Source organism: Dendrobates tinctorius, unplaced genomic scaffold (genome assembly GCF_039654945.1).
Source record: "Dendrobates tinctorius isolate UK_male_01 unplaced genomic scaffold, ASM3965494v1 ptg000073l, whole genome shotgun sequence".
Lineage (NCBI taxonomy): Eukaryota > Metazoa > Chordata > Amphibia > Anura > Dendrobatidae > Dendrobates > Dendrobates tinctorius.
The window spans coordinates 37,838,187-37,860,994 of NW_027361741.1; the positions used below are offsets into that span (position 1 = coordinate 37,838,187).

The 22,808-nt window shown below is 42.4% G+C and overlaps 1 protein-coding gene across 4 annotated transcripts in view; it reads left to right on the forward strand.

Annotated features, from left to right (window-relative positions):
• Positions 1-22,808, forward strand: part of LOC141096266 (serotransferrin-1-like) — a 187,480-nt gene that overhangs the window by 144,382 nt on the left and 20,290 nt on the right. For 3 of the 4 annotated variants that reach the window (XM_073582799.1, XM_073582800.1, XM_073582798.1), the window contains 4 exons: positions 6,942-7,128; positions 10,312-10,460; positions 18,713-18,803; positions 21,857-21,916. In XM_073582799.1, coding sequence (XP_073438900.1) covers positions 6,942-7,128; positions 10,312-10,460; positions 18,713-18,803; positions 21,857-21,916 — 487 coding nt within the window. The remainder of the gene's footprint in view (positions 1-6,941; positions 7,129-10,311; positions 10,461-18,712; positions 18,804-21,856; positions 21,917-22,808) is intronic. The other variant, XM_073582802.1, reaches the window with a different exon arrangement.

Sequence of the window (22,808 nt, forward strand, 5' to 3'; positions counted from 1 at the left end):
AGCTATGAGAGATGGGAGGGTCTGGCTACCCATATTGCCTCACCTCTGGGTGAGGGTGTTGAGTGTACCCCTGTTTTCCTTCAGGACCTGCAGGAGTTTCAGGACCTGCCGGGAGGTCATGCCCATGTGACCAGCCCATGTGATCCATACCTCACCTGTGGGTGTGGTTACAACCCACATAATGGAGGCTGTGTTTATCACATGGGCAGTGAGTGTAAGGGAGTCTGTCAGAGTGTGGACAGACTTCCATGTGTCCAGGTGGGACACTACAGAGTGGACTCTGTGCGGAAGAAGGAGAAGCCTTCCTGTATGTATGGCTCAAGAGGGAGCCTCCGGGCTGGACATTGCCGTGGCCTGTGTGTGCACAGGGCCTGAGGGAAAAAAGCCCAGCTAAGGACTGTTTATGTTGCTTTCGACTGCTGTGAAGGCTGGAAACCATGTTTTGTTGCTGTGAGGTTTATGGAGCAAATAAACCAAATGGTCTCATTTTAACCCTGAGTGTGCCAGTATTTTACCTCCAAGACCGGCAACGTGAGTAATCCTCGTCCACAGACAGTCTGAAATGTTACAATACACATACTCTACTCACAAAAAGTCATTGATATTTGGCTTTTGGGTAAAATTTATGGAAAACGTAAAAAGTTCATAGTGATATGTTATAAAAGGAGGGCATTTAAGTAGAAGCATGCAATGGTGATTTCCTCATCTGAAACAGTTTATTGAAACAAAAGCCAGCAACAGTGGTGGGTATACCCTTCAAAAAATGTCAATGTCTGAATAACTTGTCATGTGGTCTTGAGCATCAATTACAGCATAGGTTTTCTATGGGATTCAGGAGTTGAGAAACTGCTGGCCACTCCATTTGAGGTACCCAAGTCTCCAGCAGCCGTTCCCTAATGATGTGACCCCAATGAGTTGGGGCATTGTCGTACATGAAGATGAAATTAGGCCTGTGTTGTTTAAGCAGAAACACAATTACTGGAATAATGATGTTATTCAAGTATTGTGGACTTGCTGCTGTGCCATTCACAAATGTGTGAGGCAGTTCTGTATTGACCAGACATCTGCCCACACTGTAGCACAATCACCACCAAAGGCTCATCTGGTGACAACAGTGGCTGATGCATAGCACTCTCCTTAATGTCTCCATCATAGTTAGCGGCCATCATTTCTGCTCAACATAAATCAACTTTCATCAGTGAACTCCACTGACGCCCTATGGTCCCTGCTCTAGCGTTAATGACGCCTATGCCTTGTACTGTGATCAGGCACCCTTGCAGGTCCTCTAGCACGCAGACCACGCTGATGTAAGCGGTTTAAAATGGTCTGTTGTGACACTTGGGTGCCTCTCACCTCCCTTAAATGTGCCTGGATCTGTGTGGCATTCATTATCCGGTTACGAAGGGTATTGATCATAATGAAGAGGTTATAAGTGTAAAATGTGGCCAAAGGATATCCACTTCTGTCTTTCTGTGACTCTTCCAGTCTCACAGTCTCTCTGTATCTCTGTTGCAACCTGCTGATATCACGCTAAGCTCAGTGGTCATTTCCATCTGAAAGCATCTTGCCTGAAGCCTTGCAATGACGACGTACTGTTGATCATTGTTAGTTGTCGTTTTGGTCTCATGATGTCAAAATGTGACCAACATGATGAGGAAGACCGTTTATACCGTATTTTTCGCTTTGTAAGATGCACTATTTTCCCCAAAACTTGGGGGGAAAATGGGGGTGCGTCTTACAAAGCATACATGCCTTACCATAGGCCATGAACTGGGGGGTGTCCGGCGGTTGCTGGCCGGTGCTGCGGGTGTCTCCGGTGCCCAGCGGTGCTGCGGGTGTGTCCGTTGCTGCCTGGGGCTCTGCCGACATTGTGCGACAGGCCAGAGCCCCGGCATTTCCATGATTCCCCTGTGTGTGCGGTGGTTCCAGTAAAAAATGACCTAGAGCTGGGTCCCGAGATCCCATCTGCGCAAGCGCCAGCGGCCATTTTTTACCGGAACCACCGCACACACAGGCAAACCACGGAAATGCCGGGGCTCTGGCCTGTCGCACAATGTCAGCAGAGCCCCGGGTAGCGCCGGACACGCAGCACCGGCCAGCAACTGCCGGACACCCGGAGAAACCCGGCAGCAGCACAAGACCCTGCAGCAGCACAAAACCCCCACAGCAACGGCACACATTGGAGCCCCCCCTCATCCCTGAATGCGGCCTGCAGCATCACTCCACTCCTGCCTCCTCCAGCAGCGAGCCTGGGACCCCGCTACACCGCAGCCACCAACGGTAAGCAATAAGATGCAAGGATTATAAGAAGCACCACCATTTTATTAAAAATATTTTTTTTCATATTTTTCTCCTCAAAATTTGTGGTGCATCTTATAATCCCGAGCGTCTTATAAAGCGAAAAATACGGGTATATCAATTCTAATTGAACTCCAAAATGTATGGGGTGATTCCTGAATCAAACACCTGTGGTGAATTTTGCCATCAGGTTTCTTGTTAGAGAACAGAAAGTTGTTCAAAAAGTAGTGATACATTGAATATTTGGACATGTATGTGTATTCAATAGTTTAGAGAAGGTCACATTAAGTTCACCTGAAAAGGTTAGAGGACATTCTAGGATCATCCTGAAATTTCACCCAAATGCCATGTAAAAATTATTATTGCTTTGTGTGTACTGGAACAACACAAAAAAAAGAGAAAAAAAGGAAAATTTAACATATTTTCTCACAAAAATGGGCAGGACAAAATTGTTAGCACCCTCAACTCAATATTTGGCTCCACACCTTTTGGAATACAGAACTGCAACCATGAACAAGCTTCTTACACTGAATTTTGGACCATTCTTCTTTTGCAAACTGCTCCAGGTCTCTCATATTTGAAGGGTTCCTTCTCCCAACAGCAATTTTAAGATCTCTCCACCAGTGTTCAATATCAGATCCAGACTCATTGCTGGCCACTTCAGAACTCTCCAGAGCTTTGTTTCCACCCATTTCTGGATGCTTCTTGAAGTATGTTTGGGGTCATTGTCCTGCTTGAAGACCCATGGTCAAGGACTCAAACGCAGCTTTCTGACATTGGACACTGCATTGTGACCCAAAATCCAGATTTCTTAATGCCTTGAACACAGTCAAGGCACCCAGTGCCTGATGCAGCAAAGCAACCCCAAAATATATTTGAACCTCCACCTATATTTGAATGTAGGTACGGTGTTCTTCTCTTTGTAGGCCTCATTCCAATTTCTGTAAACACTAGAATGATGTGCTTTACCAAAAAGTTCTATCTTGGTCTCATCTGTTCACAAGACCCTTTCCCAGAAGGATTTTGGCTTACTCATGTACTTTTTAGAGAACTGCAGTCCAGCTTTTTTATGTCAGCAGTAAACTCCTCCTGGGTCTACTGCCATAGTGTTTCATTTCTCTCAAATGTCAATAGATAGTTCTCGCTGACACTGATGCTCCCTGAACCGACAAGACATCTTGAATTTCTTTTGGATCTTGATTGGGCCGCTTATGCACCATGTGGACTGTCCTGCATTGCAACCTTTCAATTTCTCTCTGCCGTCCACATCCAGGGAGATCAACTACAGTGCCATTGGTTGTAAACCTCTTGATTACATTGCACAACATTGAGATTGTTGATATTATTCAACAGTTTTAGTTGTCAAGTCAGTTCTCTTCCTGTTCTCCATGCTTAGTATGACACGCATAGACACAATGCAAAGATCGAGTCAACTTTTTATCTTATTTCAGGTGTGATTTTCATGTTGCTCACACTTGTTACTTGCCACAGGTGAATTTGAACGAGCATTACATGCTTGAAATAAAAATTTTTACTGACTAGTTTTTTTCAGGGATGAGTTGTAGTTTTTAACCACACCATTCAACTTGCTATAAAATGAACTGAAAATAGTAAAAAAAAAAATTACAAGAATGATAAAATGGTCAAAGAAAAGCAATTTAACTATTTATGTACCTACCTCTCTTTTTTTTTTTTTTTTTTTTTGCATTCGATATCTTGAAAAAATTACCTGGCAGCATGATTCTTCAGGTCAGTACAAGTATTATGATACCAAACTGGTACTTTTGTTTTCAATTTTAATAGTCAAAAATAATTTGACTTGTGTTGAAATTTTCTGAGACCTGTAGCTTTTGTATTTTTCTGCAAATGGAGTTGTGTTAAAGCTTGTTTTTACTCATTGAGCTCACATTTTTATTGATACAACTTTAGCGTACATAATGTTTTAATATTTTTTTATTGTATTTTTTTGTTGGTAGAGCAATGACTGAAATTATATGCATTTCAACTCTATTTCTTTTTGACATATGGTTAAAATAATTGTACATCTTGATAGATTATACTTTTACAGACGCGATGATACCAAATATTTTTATTTTATATTTCTCTATTTTTTAAATGGTAAAAGGGAGGTGATTTAAACTTTCATATATTAGTTTATTTTTACTTTATTTTTTTAGACACCTTAGAGGGCTTGCACCTGTGATCTTTTGCTTACTTTTTCTATATACTAAAAAACCTGCAAATTTCCTTTGAAGTAAGTCACAGACCGTGCTTCACAGAAAGACCAAGGTGGCAGTTACCCATGATCGCATTGCAGGGAGCGAATGGTGCACGCGCATACTATTGAACGTGCAATTTAAATACTGTTGTCAGGCATCTGTCTGATATGGTGTAGGTTCAGTTTATGAGCCAGCTTCATACACCCGCTGTGACCACATGTTGTAAATTTAATATATATTATCTTTATCCGGTTAACCCCTTAACCCCAGGGTCATTTTCTGTTTTTGTGTTTTCATTTTTGCTCCCCTTCTTCCCAGAGTCATAACTTTTTTATTTTCTTGTCAATTTGGCCATGCGAGGGCTTGTTTTTTGTGGGACAAGTCTTACTTTTGAACCACAGCATTCGTTTTAACATATCGTGTACTGGAAAATGGGGAAAAGAATTGCAAAAAAGTGCTACTCCACAGTTGTTTTTTTTTTTTTTTTTACCATGTTCATTAAATGCTAAAACAGACCTGCCAGCATGATTCTCTAGGTCAATACAAGTTCACAGACACCAAACATGTCTAGGTTCTTTTTTATTTAAGTGGTGAAAAATAAGCCAAATATGTAAGAAAAAAAGTTACAATTTTCCAAGACCTGTAGCCTCTCAATTTTTTGTGATCTGGGGATGTGTGGGGGTTTATTTTTTGCACGATGAGCTGACGTTTTTATTGATACCATTTTGGTGTAGATACAATGTTATGATCGCCCATTATTGCATTTTATTTTAATGTAGCAGCAAACAAAAATACGTAATTCTGGCGTTTTGAACTTTTTTCTTGTTAAGCTGTTTAGCGATTGGGTTAATTTTTTTTATATTGATAGATCTGGCGATTCTGAACTCTGCAATATAAAATATGTGTAAGGCTATGTACCCACAGTAGCATTTTTAAACGCTCAGGAAACGTGTCTCCTTCCCAGAAAATGCGTTTTTTTCTGCGATTTTTGCGCTTTTTTTGCACAAAAAACGCTTGTTTTTGATGTGTTTTAGGAAATAGCCAATAACGCGGACCTAAGCGGAAATTAATGAACATGCTGCATTTTTTACCGCTAAAAAAACGCGGTAAAAAACGCATCCATTGGCACAAAAAGGCCAAAATGTATTAAAATGAATGTGATGCTTCTTTTAAGCGTTTTTGATGCGGTTTGACCCCCAAAAATGCATCAAACACACTTAAAAAAACGAAACGTGGGCACACAGCCTAAATTTGTTTTTTTTTAAATTGTTTTATTTTGAATGGGGCGAAAGGGGGGTGATTTGAACTTTTATATTTTTTTAATAATAATAATCTTTATTTATATAGCGCCAACATATTCTGCAGCGCTTTACAGTTTAACAGTTTCAAAACACAAGTCATAAGTAACAACGTTAACAATGCAATAATTAAAGCAAAATAAGACGGACCCTGCTCGTGAGAGCTTACAATCTACAATGAGGTGAGGGAGATACAAAGTACAGGTGTGTATTTACAATGATGGTCCAGCCATCTTGAGGGAGTGATTTTTATAAACTTTTTTTTTACTTTTTGCATGCTTCTATAGTCTCCATGGAAGACTAAAAGCTGCAGTACTTTGATTACCTCTGATACACACAGGAGATGATAAGATCGCCTGTGTGTAGCAGAAATTCACACTTGCTATGAGCGCTAACCACGGGGCAGCGCTCATGGCCATCTGGTAATGACAACCACAGATGTCTTCTGCAGACCTCTGGTTGTCATGCCAACCCATTGGTGACCCACGATCATGTGATGGGTCACTGATGGGTGGAGCCAGTGATGCGCTTCCTGTAAGCGCGAGTTAAATGCCGCTGTCAGAGATTGACAGCGGCATTTAATTAGTTAACAGTTGCGTGCATATGTCAGCTGTATAGATCAGCTGTCATGTGCCCGGAAAGGTGCAATCTCAGCAGAAGGATTCCGACATGTGGGTATTATTACGGCACTTGTCGGAAAGGGGATAAATACCTCAGAATAACTAACATAACAATTAGTTTCTCCAACTCCAACACAAAATGCCACTTTAATGACTTCTGCAGCCTCAGAGTTCTTTAGCTCTCTTATGACAAATGTCTTCAGTACTTAGTAGACCACCTTTGGCTGTTATGACCTGTGGCAAACATGATGCATATCTAGACACCAGCTTCTAGCAATGTTGCTAAGGAATGTTAGCCAATGCATTCCTCATGGGCAATGGCCTCCAGTTCACAAGTTTATTGAAACTAGTTCACTCTGTTCTCAAACTTTCAAAATCACTGATTGCATGCATCCTCTAGACATGGCTGCAGTATAAATTTGGCCTTTACATTATATATGTAAGTGGAATAAAAATATTTCTAGAATCAATTTAAGTGTGCTAATCAAATTTTTTTCTCCTCACAGAATTTTTTTGGTAAAAGTGGGAAACACAAGAGCCGTATGTCTCTCTTTACATCAGACAGCTTTGGGGGGCAAAATCTTCTATTTCATGACACTACACAAAGGCTGCAGGTTTTAACAGATGATGCAGATATGACAGACATATTGGGCCTGGACTATGTGGCACTCCTTAAGGAACTGGGACATGAAGGTAAGATTTAAGGGACAAGTACCCACTAATCCACTAAACCTTTTCAGTCATAGTAAAGATGAAAATATCTTTAGATTTGCTATTAGTTAGATATGCCAAACCAAAAGGTGCTCACTCCACTGACACAGCCCTGACCAAAATTACTAACGACCTACTTACAGCCAAATCAATTGGACAATACTCTATACTCCTGCTTCTAGACCTGTCCTCTGCATTCGACACAGTTGACCACTGCCTCCTACTACAGATCCTCTCCTCCTTCGGCATCAAAGGCCTTGCCCTATCCTGGATCTCCTCATACCTTTCCAATCGCACATTCAGCGTCTCCCACTCCCACACCACCTCCTCATCCCATCCTCTCTCTGTTGGAGTCCCCCAAGGCTCTGTTTTAGGACCCCTACTCTTAATCTATACACTTGGTCTGGGGCAACTCATAAAGTCCCACAGATTCAACTACCACCTTTATGCTGATGACACTCAGATCTACCTCTCTGGCCCAGACATCACCTCTCTGCTGTCCAGAATCCCAGAGTGTCTATCAGACATATCCTCCTTCTTCTCCTCTCGCTTCCTCAAGCTCAATGTGGACAAATTTGAACTCATCATTTTTTCTCCATCTCACAGATCTTCCTTACCCGACCTAGCTATAACAATTAATGACATCACACTTTCCCCAGTACCGGAAGTCCGCTGCGTCGGAGTAACCTTTGACTTTGCCCTGTCCTTCAAACCGCACATCCAAGCTCTTTCTACCTCCTGTCGCCTCCAGCACAAAAATATTTCCAGAATCCGTCCTTTCCTCAACCCTCAATCTACTAAAATACTTGTGCATGCCCTCATCTCCCGCCTCAACTACTGCAACATCCTTTTCTGTGGTGTCCCTGCTAACACCCTCGCACCTATCCAGTCCATCCTTAACTCTGCCGCCCGACTAATTCATCTCTCTTCTCGCTACTCCTCCGCTTCTCCCCTCTGCAAATCTCTTCACTGGCTCCCATTACCTCAGCGTATCCAGTTCAAATTACTAATACTGACCTACAAGGCCATCTATAACCTGTCTCCCCCATATGTCTCTGAACTAGTCTCCCGATACCTTCCCTCACATAATCTCCGGTCCTCCCAAGACCTCCTCCTCTCCTCCACACTTATTTACTCCTCACCCAACCGCCTCCAAGACTTCTCCGAATAGCCCCTATTCTCTGGAATTCTTTGCCCCAACAAGTCCGACTGTCAACCACATTTGGATCCTTCAGACAGAACCTGAAAACCCACCTCTTCAAGAAAGCCTACAGCCTGCAATGACCCCGCTACCTCCTTCTCTCTCACCACTACCGGTGATATCGCCTCAACCAACACCGGAATTGCTGCAACCCACCAACCTACTGTTTCCTTCCCCACCATCCTGTAGCAGTTAACGGTAATCTTGGCTGTGTAGCGTAGGCATATGCACTGACCATGGTCAGACGGTCTGCACTAGGATGGTTGCAAGTGAATTTGTGGCCCAAAAGTTTTTATCACCATAAAGATATTTAACTAGACATTGTGATAATAAAATACAGTTGTGTGAAAAAGTGTCTACCCTCTTCCCGATTTGCCATTCTTTTGCATGTTTCTCACACTTAAATGTTTCAGATCACCAGACATATTTGAATATTAAACAGGGCCCAGCATGAACAATTGATTACCCTTCCCCCTTGAAGTATAATTCATCTGTGGTTTATCACATCTTTGGGAAGCTGAGTTCAAATTTCCTAGCAACACTCAGGACTGATTGCTACTACACCTGTTATCATTTAATAAAATCACTTAAAAAGGACCCGCCTGACAAAGTGAAGTAGACCAAAGGACCTCAAAAGCTAGACATCAAGCCACGTTCCAAAGAAATTCTGGAAATAATAAGAAACAAAGTAATTAAGATTTATCAGTCTGGAAAAGGTTATAAAACCATTTCTAAAGCTTTAGGACTCCAGCTAATCACAGTGAAAGCCATTATCCACAAAGGCAAAAACATCAAACTGTGCTGAACCTTCACAGAAATGGCAAAATTACCCCAAGAGTGCAGCAACAACTCATCCAATAGGTCACAAAAGACCCCACAACAACATCCAAAGAACTGCAGACCTCACTTGCCTCAGTTAAGGTCTGTGATCATGACTCCACTATAAGAAAGAGACTGGGCAAAAATGTCCTGCATGGCAGAGTTCTAAGACAAAAACCACTGCTGAGCAATAAGAACATAAAGGCTCATCTCAGATTTTCCAGAAAGCATCTTGATGATCCCCAAGACTTTTGGGAGAATACTCTGTGGACTGACGAGACAAAAGTTTAACTTGTTGGAAGTTATATATCCCATTACATCTGCTGTAGAAGTAACACAACATTTCAGAAAAGGAACATCATACCAACAGTAAAATATAGTGGAAGTAGTGTGATGGTCTGGGGTTGTTTTGCTGCTTCAGGACCTGGAAGACTTGCTGTGGTAAATGAAACAATGAATTCTGCTGTCTACCAAAAAATCCTGGCCATTTGTTCAAGCTGAAGCGCACCTGGGTTATGCACCAGGACAATGATCCAAAACACACCAGCAAGTCCACCTCCGAATGGCTTAAGAAAAACAAAATTAAGTTCAGACTTTAGAGTGGCCTAGTAAAAGTCCTGATCTTAATCCAGTTGAGATGCTGTGGCATGACATTAAAAAGGCGGTTCATGCACGGAAATCCTTCAATGTGGCTGAATTACAACAATTCTGCAAATATGAGTGGGCCAAAGTTCCTCCAGAGCGTTGTAAAAGACACATTGCCAGTTATCACAAATGCTTGATTGCAGTTATTGCTGCTAAAATTGGCCCAACCAATTATTAGGCTTATGGGGCAATCACTTTTTCACACAGGGCCCTGTAAGTTTGGATTTATTTTTCCCTTAATAATAAAGACCCTCATTTAAAAACTGCATTTTGTGATTACTTGTGTTGTCTTTGTCTAATATTTAAATTTATTTGATGAGCTGAAACATTTAGGTATGACAAACATGCAAAAGAAAAGAAAATGAGGAAGGGGCAAACACTTTTTCACACAACTGTACATTGCATTAATTAGACCAGTTTAAAGAAACCAAAAATTGGTTAAAATGAATTTTGGAAATACTTTCCATGCAGGCCCTTAACTGTACACATCTCTATGTCAGGTATCTCTCTGGATCACAGTGTTATCCGTTGGTGTTGTATTAGTTCAGCTGAGCTGAGGAAGTGTGAAGACTGGGCACTTAGCGTAAGATCGGACCCTTTGGTTTGTGTCCAAGCAACATCTCTATCTGGATGTATTGAAATGATTAAGGTATACATACTAAATACACAAAGTGTCCCTCCCTCCAGGCAGGGGCATACATAGAAATCATGGGGCCCCATAGCAAAAGTTCTTATTGGGCGCCACCCCCCCCCCCCAAAAAAAAAAGAATATATATTTGATGGGGTAACAGGAGAGCACAACTCACAACTTTGTAGCCCTTACAAAGTAATTTTCCTCCCATTGAAGCTCCTAGATTTCCATTTAATTGCCCTTATAAAGTATAATACCAACAAAGGTGACCCCCAAACATAGTATGATAACCCCACAGTGAATTCCTCCAGAGTACCCTACTCATGCACAGTATGATAGCCTTACTGTACCACCCCTCTACCGCTCGACAAATTATGGTTAGTGACCCCAAATAGTATGATGTCCAAACTGTGACCCCCCCCCCCACAACCTTCCATACAGTATATTGGTTTCCACGCAGTATGATGGCCTCAACAAAACTATCCACACAGTATAATGGCCCCCACTGGCCCTCAGAACAGCAAAATGGCCCCCACATAGCTTTAAACACAAACTTTCACACTGCATAATTGCTTGCATACAGTATAATGGCCTCCAAATTGCCCTCCAAATAGTATAATAGCCCCCACATAGCCCTGCAAACAGTATAATGACTCCCACATAGCCCTCCAAACAATATAATGCCCCCTCCCTAAAGTATAAAAACTCCCACGTAGCTCTACATATAGCATAATGGCAGTCACATAGCCCTCCAAATATTAGAATTGCCCTCACACAGAACTCTAAATATTAAAATGGCCCCCACATAACCTTCTATATAGTATAATGGATAGTCATCCAAAAGTATTATGGATGCCACATTGACTTCCATATAATATAATGGGCCCCACATTACCTTCCATACAGTATAATGGACCCCACATAGTTCTGAATACAGTATAATGGACCCCATTTTGCATTTCATACAGTGTGAGGGCCATATAGTCCTCCATACAGTATAATGGACCACACATAGTCCTCCATATAGAATAATAGACCCCACTTTGCATTTCATACAGTGTGAGCCCCACATAGTTCTCCATACAGTATAATGGACCCCATATAGACCTTCATACATAATAATGGCACAACATAGTCTCCATATAGTATAATGGACATCAAATAGCTTTCCATACAGTATAGTAGGCCCCACATAGTCCTCCATACAGTATAATCGGATCCACATAGTCCTCCATACAGTATAATGGTCCCACATATTCCTCAATACAGTATAATGGACCCCACATAGCCTTCCATATAGTATAATGAGCCCCACATAGTCCTCCATACAGTATAATGGTCCCCACTTAGTCCTCCATACAGTATAATGGACTGACTAATAACCATATACCTGTATATCCAGGTTGATAGCATTGTTCAACGTGAAAGGTTCCTTGAAGAATGTCCACATACTGTGAACACGTAATATCATGGAAAATATTTACATCGGTGTTAGTAGTTAGTACTGTTAATTCGAAAATAAAAAAGCAAATTTAGCCAAGCATATATTTTTCTATCATGCATTTTTTTTCTATTTTGACTAATATCATTGTTGCTGCTACACCCCTCTATCGTTTTTTACTGTTATCCTCTCATCCCATTTAAGCTCTGAAACATTCTATTTATTAAACAAACATTATTCATTTTTGTTAATTGTATTGCACTATTATTATTATTGTTTTTTATTTTTGTATGTTCCAACTTCATATCTGTGCTCATTATTTTGGTTTGAGGATGTAGCCTATTCTTGCATATTATCTTGGGCTGAGATATGTTATTATACACACCTTTGTTTTTTTTAATTGTTTCTAATCACTGTGTTCTATTTGTTCACTTTTTTCATAATAATTCTCATTTTTGATGTGCAGTCTTCCTTTTGAAAATACTTTTTGTTTTCCATTCATTGTTTTTGGGGCTGCCTGATGTAGCTGGCCTCTGCTCCGTTGTAGTGGGGCATTTCAGAATCCCTACATCAGTTTTCTTGGGAGGTCCAAGTGGTTGGACCCTGAGCAGTCAGCAAGTTAGGCGATAGCATACTGAGATGGAACACCTACAAAAAAAAAACAATTAAAACCTTTTCTTTTTACAGATGGTACATAGACTTTCATTTTATTTTTTTAAGCACTATAAAAGCATTGAAGGGGACCTGTCACCAGATTTTTGCAATACAAACTAGATACAATTGTAAATTCATGGGGGTGTGGCTATGTAGTGGTGAGGGAAGGACGCATGCTGCGGGAGCTCCTACTTATCCTCCACATATCCTGCACTTACCGCCTGTATTAAGCTCAGGACTTGGCAGCGCATGGTGCCCGCTGGTGTCGGGACCCCCCAGGAGCTCTGAGGAGAGGCACAGGACGGCTCCGGTGAGCGGGAGCCTTGGAAGACGGGGGTGGACGGCGGGGCCCGTGGGGAGCGGCGGCCATCTTGGATGCGCGCTCTATCAGAGGGAGCGCGGCGTCCAGTTTACAGCGTTGCAGGGACAGCGACCTATATCCTGCAAGATCTGAGAGGAGTGCGGTGAGTGCCCTGAAAGACGGGCCCTGCATAATTCCCTCTCTCTAAGCTGAACCGCTGGCCTCCTAGTGCCATTACAGTGGGGAACCTGCTCCCCCTCCCATTGCTGCTGTCTCTGGGGGTGGATGTCCCTCCCACTCCCCCCTGCCATAGGAGCCTTGGTGACATTCTGTCTTCATTTACACAAACTCTGCTCCCAGGCTGTAATTAATGAGTGTGGTCCCTACTGTGTATATGTAACTGCAACGGGAAGATTTCTGGACTGTATAACTCCAGCTATACCAGGGGAATTTCACGGTTCTTAATCATGAACTGATCTAAAGGATCGACGGCAACAGAAAAATTGAAGGAGTTTGTCAGACCCGACCCTTCTGAGAGTGCACGTACTCTACGAAATGCCCCCTCACAATCTCAGCATAAAAATCGTCCCTCAGGGGGTGGAGAGGAGATCGAACAGGAAGAAATTACCCTTAGCCTGCATGAGCTGTTCAGATGCCCGTTTATCTCCCTCACTAGGACATCTCTGATGGAGAAAATAGAGGATGTCTACACTGAGGTGGGGAGACTCTGTCATGATATGCAGGCCATGAGGGGGCATATCACAGAGGTGGAGACAAGGGTGTCCCAGGTGGAAGACACCATTACGCCAATGGAGGCTAAGTTAACCAAGGTAGCGGGATCTATGAACGCCTGGAGGCAAAAAGCAGACGACCTAGAAAACAGAATGCGGCGGAATAACATCCGTGTCATTGGTCTGCCTGAACGCTCTGAAGGTCAGCACCCTGAGCAATTCTTAGAAGGCTGGCTTAAGACCTCTCTGGGAGATGAATTCTCCTCGGTGTTCGCCGTTGAGAGAGCCCACAGGGTTCCCACCAAGCCTTTGCCTCCGGGAGCCCCACCTAGACCCTTCCTGGCATGTCTCCTCAACTGTAAAGATAGAGACACCATTCTACGCCTCGCACGACAAAAGAGTCCTATCAAGTTCAACAACGCCGTGATCTCAATCTTCCCGGATTTCTCCATGGAACTCCAGAAGCAACGTGCGCAATTCATCGACATCAAGAAGCGGCTCAGGGAAAGGAACATTGTATACTCCATGATCTATCCGGCTCGGCTTCGGGTTGTCCACGGGGGTTCCTCCGTGTTTTTCACAGATCCAGCGGAGGCTACCGAGTGGCTGCGGTCCCATAGAGGATCTCCTGCAAAGGAATCCTAGAGTGTCTACTTTCATCTGGATCCTTTCATTGCAGGCCTAATCGGAGCTCTCCTGGCGGGCACCCAGATATCTACAATACCGGACACTGCGTTCAGTGATGGTATCCCCTTGTTTGTTTTTTGATAGGGGCGCGGGACTTTGCTCCTATGTTGCTAGATTTATATTTTGTTTTCTTTTTTTCAAAAGCTTTAGTTTTAGCTTTAAGTGTTACTTAGGCAGAAGTTTCAGCCAATGGAAGTCTTGCTATTCATGTGATGTCTCTGAGTTCTACTTAGGCGCTGATCCGCAACATGCCCAGATAAGTGGAGATGGGTTCTGAATTAATATGCATGACATGGAATGTGAGGGGTATCAAGACCCCCCAAAGAAAGGTTAAAGTATTTTCACAGATCAGGCACTATCATCCTCACATTGTGGCTCTGGTCGAGACACACTTGACCAGAGATACAGCTCGGAGTGTACAAAAACCGTAGGTTCAGTGGTCTATACACGCATTTCACACCAGCTACTCCAGGGGGGTCTCATTACTAATTCACAAGGACGTTAGATGGGAGGCCCGGAGAGACTCTGAAGAACGTTTCATATTTGTATATGCACTGATAAACTCTAGGAAATATGTTATTCTGTGTGTTTAGAATCCCCCTCCAGCGAGTACGTCAATTTTCCAGAAAGCACTTAGTTTTGCTTTCAATTACCCAGACGCAGATGTCATTTGTATGGGGGACTTTAATTTGGTGATGAATAATCGCCTCGACAGATTGAGACTGGTTGATGGAACACAGGGTGGGACCCCGACAGTAGCTACATCCTAATTATCACAGTTTATAGAAGGTAGTGGATGGTTAGACCTATGGAGAACGCGTCACCCAGAGACAAGAGAGTATACTTGCCATTCCTCCACTAGGTGTTCCTTATCCCGTATAGATTACATTTTTGGATCTAGTGGTCTGGCAATGTGGGTGGATAGTATTGAACATGGAGGTTGAGGGATTTCAGATCATTGCCCAATCATTCTTAAACTCAGGCATGGCCCGCCAGGTGGTAGGATAACATGGAAATTAAACCCTTTCTGGCTGAAATTGATCAAGTCACCTGACAGAACAACTGACCAATTACATGTCTTCGTGTCCTCCCACCCCGGACCCTGGAATGTTAATTTATTTTGGGACACCCTTAAGGCGTACTTGAGGGGCTGCCTATCTTTTACGATCTCCTACATCAAACGGGTGACGTCGGGGGAGGATGACGAAATAGAGCAACGATTGAAAGATTCAGAGGCCGCTTACATATCCAATCAAACTAGTGGGAATAGAGTGGAGTGGTTGACTGTCCAAAGATTATATACTCAACATATAGACTCCAAGTCCAAACTTAAATTATTTTTTACTCGCCAGTCCTACTTTGAACTAGGAAACCAGTCTAGTAAATTTCTGGCCTATCTGGTGCGGCAGCATAATACAACTAACACAATATTACAGATCCGCAGCTCAGATGGTACATTGGTGCCCTCGATGGAAGAAATAATGGGATGATTCCATGATTATTATAGCTCACTGTACAGTACAGTTCGAAAAATAATATTGGTATCCAGGGGTGTCTAGACTATCAGATATAACGTTTCCCACATTGAGTGCTTCTCAGCGGGCCTTTATGGATGCTGAGTTCACTTTGGAAGAGATACAAGATGCCATGAGGGATATGGCCTCTGGGAAAGTCCCTGGGCCGGATGGGTTTCCTATTGAGCTGTACAGGAAATACCGGGAGATTTTGGAGCCACTTTTGTTGTCGGTGTTCCGGGGGATCTGGGGGGGGGGGGTCATGCCGGAGTCCTTCTATGAAGCTAATATAATAGTGCTTAAGAAAGAAGGGAAAAACCCTCTGGACTGTGGATCTTATCGCCCCATATCTTTAGTAAATGTGGATTACAAATTTTTTACTAAGATTTTGGCTACTAGGCTAAATTCAATTATTTTGGATCTTATACATCCTAACCAGACTGGCTTTATGCCTGGTAAAAGTACGTCCATTAATATTAGACGGGTTCAATCGGTGGTCCAATATAGTTCCCTGATGCCGGACAATAGGTGGGTATTGGCGTCGTTGGATGCAGCCAAGGCCTTTGACTCCCCTGAGTTGCCTTTCCTCCACGCATGCTTGCAGAAATATGGTTTTGGGGATAGGTTTTTAAAATGGGTTAATACATTGTATATGAAACCTAAGGCCCGTGTCATTGTAAATGGTTCCACTTCCGAGTCCTTTTCTCTGCACAGGGGGACTCGTCAGGGGTGTCCCCTCTCCCCGGCCCTCTTTGCTCTTGCAATAGAGGCTTTGGCAATTCGCATGAGAACTTCCCCTAATATTATGGGTATAGAGATAGCAGATCGGGTGGATACCATAGGCCTGTATGCTGATGACATGGTAATATTTATGGATAGGGCGGAGGAGACGCTGACGGGGGTGATTGCCACTATAAACGAATTCAGTAGATACTCCGGCCTGTATATAAATTGGGAGAAGTCTGCTCTGATGCCTCTTTCTCATGCCCCGACTTGGGACTCTCTCCTTGCTGCCTATTGTACCACATTTTAAATATCTGGGTGTTCATATTTCTCAATCCGGCACTCTTGATCTGCAACTTAATATATATCCATTACTAGAGATGGTTAAAGTCAAATTTGCGATCTGGAGCAAACTCCCACTGTCTGTAGCTGGGCGCATTAATTTAATTAAAATGATACTACTCCCTAAGATCAGCTATTTTCTCCAACATAGTGCTGTGGTGGTACCTAAGTCTTTCTTCTCTAATTTAAATTCCCAGATTACGTCTTTTATATGGGGGAAAACCAGGCCAAAGCTCAAGCTATCTACAAAGGCCAAAAAAAGGGGGGGGGGGTAGCACTACCGGATTTTTTTCTGTATTATCTGGCGGGACAGGCCAGAGCTATAAATAAGTGGATGACTGGTAATCATCTTCCTAACTCTGAGAGCCATCTGCTTCATGCCGCACATGCTGATTGCCCACTCGGGTTTTTGGAATTGGAGAAAGTAAAAGTCCCACGTCTGCTACCCATGCTTCGTCTGGCAAGATTAGTGTGAACACAGATTAATAGGGTGGTTGGATTTAGTGATATCATAGCTGAAATGCCCTTATGGAATAATAGTTATTTTCCGACACTGCTTGCCCACCCATCTGCTGAATTCTGGCCTCAGTGCAATGTCTCTACGATAGGGGATATATATGAATGTGGTACACTATTATCTTTTGAACAATTACAAGCTAGGTTTGATGTCCCGAGGTCGCAATTCTTCTGATATTTGCAATTAAGATCAGCCTTTCAATCGCAAATGAGATATGTCGGTATGAATAATGCTATTTAGTCTCTACCCTTGATAGGCATTCTTAAGTCACAAGGTCCCCAGGGTCTCATCTCCTCTCTGTATACACACATGCTAGGTGGTGGGGACGGAATCTGCCATATGCTTGGTTAGGGGGAAATGGGAAAGACTCATCCCTAATACACGGGGAGAGGAGTGGGAGGAAATCCTAGAGTCACCAACTAAGGTGTCTCCGTCAATCAACAATAGAATGATACAACTTTATATTATAAACCAATCATATTTGACTCCGACTCGACTTTATAAGATGGGCCGTTTCCAATCTTCGGAGTGTCTGAGATGTCATACATCAGATGCAGATTTTATTCACATGATTTGGCAATGTCCAATTATAGCACATTATTGGAAAGAGGTGACGTCATTATTAACCTCCCTGGTACAGATTCCTGTTCCCCTTAAGTCATTGGTTTGTCTGTTTGGGGTGTGGGATGATGAGACATGGGGACATTATACGGGGATTTTCTTACGGGAGACATTGTTCATGGCACGGAAGATGCTAGCACTGCGGCGGATGGGGGGTTCGGATCCCTCCCTTAGGGCCTGGATAGAATTGGTGAATTCGATTACACCATACGAGCGTACGCTGTACCAAAACAGAGGGTGCCCGAGTAAATTTGAGAAGATATGGGAGGGGTGGAATTCCTCTCATCTCACGCTGTAGGACGGAGATATCGCATCATAAAGAGCTAATTATATAGACATAGGCTGCAAATAGTTGTTTTGTAGTAGTAGTAGTAATGGTTTAGAGGTTTGGCAGGCTTTATTATTTGAATAATAACACACAGACTATTATAAGGCAATTGACAGTATGTTTTATTCTATACACAACTGGTATACATACACTGTTTGACATTAATGCTCTGTGGAATGTATATGTGTTATATGGTATTTTCATCGTTGTCAGTTTGCTTACTGTATACCCTGTCTATGGTTCAATAAACGAATTTAAAAAAAACAATTGTAAATTCATCCCCCAGTCTCATCAGGTCTAAGAGATCTATGTAATGTTTGTTTTGTGTTCTTTTTTTTTGTATAGTTGTATCTTGGGGCAGATCCTCTAAATAAAAATGTTTATTCTGTGTTGTTTTTTTTTTTTTATTAGAGTAATGAGGCAGATGCCGTTACATTAGATGCCACTCATGCATACATTGCTGGAAGGTGTGGACTACAACCAGCTGTAGTGGAATACTGGGGTGAGGTTAATGCATTATATACTACACACCTATATTCTATGAAGGTCAGTGTTACCTTTACCTTACTATAATATTGTTCACATAGTATATACTGTACTTTAAAAAGCTTTAGAAGGTAACATTATGCTGCAAAAATGTTAATAACATACTGTATAATCTATAATGTTTGAAAATCTTCTCATAATGGTCCTTCAGGTTCAGCCAAACTTTATAAAAAAGTTTGGTTTGGGTACCAGAACAGTCCTGCCTCACAGCGCTGATGTGACCTCTACAATGAGATTGTAGAGGTTACTTGCAGTAATTTCTCAAGGGCGCAACATCATCACCTGTGAGAAATGACCATAACCTCTGGAGTCTCGTTCTCGCGGTCATAGTTCATGGTTGTTACTGATGTGATTGTCATTGGATCTGCCGATAATTTTTTAAAATTAATAAATGGGTAACCTAGGGAATGTGTAGGAGAGTCTTTATTCAAATACATTTTTTTTTACTTTGTGTGTATATTTTCTTTTTAAACCTACTGGGCTAGAAATGGGGCGTTTGATAGACGCCTATCCATTACAAAGCTGACATCAGCCCTATAAACAATTACACTGATTTCCACCGCACTAGGGCAATCAGGAAGAGCCAAGGCTAAGAGTCAGAATTGGTTCATCTAACGGATGCGTCATTTCTGGTGCAGCTGAGGGCTGCTGTTTTAAGTCTGCTTTGCTTTAGTTGGTTATTAAAAATAGGGGGAACCACACAGTTTTTTTAGCATCCCCCTATATACAATAACCAGCTAAGGCAAATCAGACAGCTGCAGGTTGATATTAATAAGCTGGGAAGCTGCACAGATATTGCCCCTTCCTAGTCTAAAAATACCAGCTCACAGCTCGTCTGGTTTTAAGAATGAAAGGGACTGCATGTCATTTTTTTTTCTAATGTCAGGCCGGTTCACGTGCTTCGCCTGCCAGTCACAGCCATGCCATTACTTGACATGATTGTGATAAAGTCGGAAGTGCCTACAGCCTTGAAGCTTGTTGATTGGCTGCGTTGCAGCCTTTCAACAAGCTTTGTTAGACTTCCGGACTTGAACAGGAAACTGGATATACAGTAAGTAGTCAGTATTTGGGGTCCTGAACCAGACACTAGAAATCCGGTATGAACCCCAAACTTTCATACAAACCCCGAATTTTCCAATTCGGGTTCGCTCACTCCAACTTATAAGCCATTTTCATAGTAAACAATGTTGCACAATATTGTGAAATCCTAGTCCATTTCCCCTTTCCGACATTGGGCATAATAGTATGCTGAAGTTGTACTCCCTCTGTGCCCCATGTGCCTGCAACAGCCACGGATGGAATCGCGATCCACCCGCGGCTGTTATCTAGTAAGGTGCTGCTGTCAATTTCTGACAGTGGCATTTAACTCGTGCTTACCGGAAGCGCGTTGTAAATCCCGCCCTTCGGTGATCCCACATGATAATGTGAAGCAGACCTCTATGGTTGTCATTGCTGGATTGCTATGAGCACTGCCCCGTGGTCGGCGCTCATAGCAAGTGAGCAATTCTGCTACACACACGCGATTTGATCATCGCCTGTGTGCAGCAGAGGCGATCAAAGTATTGCAGCTTCTAGTCTCCCATGAAGAATATTGAAGAATGCAAAAAGTAAAAAAAAAGTTTTTAAAAATATAAAAAACTATGAAAAATGTAAAAGTTCAAATCACCCCCCTTTCAACCCATTCAAAATGAAACAATAAAAAAAATTTAAAAAATCAAATATACATGTATATTGCCGCGTTCAGAATCGCCTGATCTATCAGAATGAAAAAAGAATTAACCTGATCGCTAAACCGCGTAATGAGAAAAAAATTCAAAACTTCAGAATTACGTTTTTTTGGTCGCTGCTACATTGCAATAAAATGCAATAACGGGTGATCAAAAGATCGTATCTAGCCCAATATGGTATCAATAAGAACGTCAACTTGGCGTGCAAAAAAATAAGCCCTCACCCAACCCGAGATCATGAAAAATGGAGTCTCTACAGGTCTCAGAAAATGGCGCCATTTTTTAAACAAAATTTGGGATTTTTTTTTTCCACCACTTAAATAAAAAAGAACTTATACGAGTTTGGTGTTTATAAAGTCGTAATGACCTGGAGAATCATAATGGCAGGTCAGAGCAATTAGTGAACATGGTAAAAAACAAAACAAAACTGATGGAATTGCACTTTTTTTTGCAATTTTACCGCACTTGGATTTTTTTTCCCGTTTTACAGAACATGATATATTAAAACCAATGGTATTGTTCAAAAATACAACTTGTCCCACAAAAAACAAGCCCTCACATGGCCATATTGACCAAAAAATAAAAAAGTTATGGCTTTGGGAATAAGGGGAGCAAAAAACAAAAACTCAAAAACAGAAATACCTCTGGTCGTAAAGGGGTTAAAGGGGTGGTCCGAAGGTCAAAGAAATTTTTTATCTAAATCCCTATCTATATGATGAAATTTCTAATGTGCTTGCATTAAAAATTCCCTACCATTCCCTACCCACCTTTGTATTGAAACTGTTAAATACCTTTCTTCTCCTCAGACAGCTGTTTGTTCGTTACTTTATATCGCCATTTTTGTACAAAATTTTAATCCACATTCGCTTTTCTCTGAGCCATGCCTCATTTTCTACTCAGTTTTTAAAAATCACTAGTAAGGAGCAACAAGAAGAAAAAAATATTCAAAAGGTATAATAAATCTGACGAATGGAATGCATGCCAATTTTCACCACCTTTGTTAAGCTCCTCCTATGTGATTTTGTGTGCATGCTGTATTGTGTTTTTCTCATAGCTTTTCAAACAAAAGAATGACTGAATACAATTGATAGTTATACTTTTTTTTTCTTTAGTATGAACTCTCACATTTTTTACTCAGTTTCACTTTCCGGGATCAAAAACTGCATTTGTGAATCTGTGAATCAACCCTAAAGAGAAGAGTTTTAGGAACCAAGCTTCTATCTAAAGTAATCCCTTTAAAAAATCCACCATCTGAAACAATCTTTTTGTTGTATTCCCATAGGTGATCATTCTGACTGTCTTGGAGATCCTAAAGAGCTACTGCAGGGTCTGATAGAGAGAGGTATGAAATAGTAATGATAATATGATAAATATTGATCAAAATATACTATTAGACCTCAACACATGTTAGATCCTATGTAGCAAGCACACCTAGACTGAGCTGGTCACCTTTAGGCCGGGGTCACACTTGAGAGAAACTCGCACGAGTCTTGCGTCTCAATATCCGGCACTGCCGTCGGCACTCGGGACCGGCGTCGGCTGCATGTATTTCTATGCAGCTGAGCGATCCAGTCCGAGTGCCGGCGGCAGTGCCGGGTATTGAGACGCGAGACTCGTGCGAGTTTCTCGCAAGTGTGACCCCGGCCTTAGGCTACGTTCCCACGATGAGCATTTGGAGAGTTTTTGATGGTGCAAAATTTTTGCACATATTATTTAAATTAGGTTACTTGCTGGGTTTTTTCATTTCATTTTCTTGTGCACTAATCTCTTATTTTTTGTTTTTCTCTTTCCCCCATGACGGCACCACGGAGAGAGAGGGATCCGCCCTCAGGGACAGGAAACCTACAGATGAAAAAGGCGGTACCTCTCTCCCACATCAGTTGGGTTCCTGTTCCTGACGGGGAACCTACAGCACGTACCTGACAAGACGTCGCAGGATTCTGGGGACCGATCCAGACCGGTGATAGGCAGCGGGGCTCCCTGCCTCGGCTGGGTCGAGGCCTCGAACAGGCTCCCCCCCGAAGCACCACCACCGCGGTTGGTGGGCCTTGATGGTGAGTGGGGAGAGGCAGTGAAGAAACCTCGAAGTCTGCCGATCCCAAAAAAGGGGGAAAAAAAAAAACAGACGGGCTACCTCCTGCAGTATAGTGACGGCGGTCACTACAGGAGAGCGCTGCCGAACCACAAGGTAGCATGCACAGGTCAGAGCCTGCCATACCTTGGAGCAGGGAGGC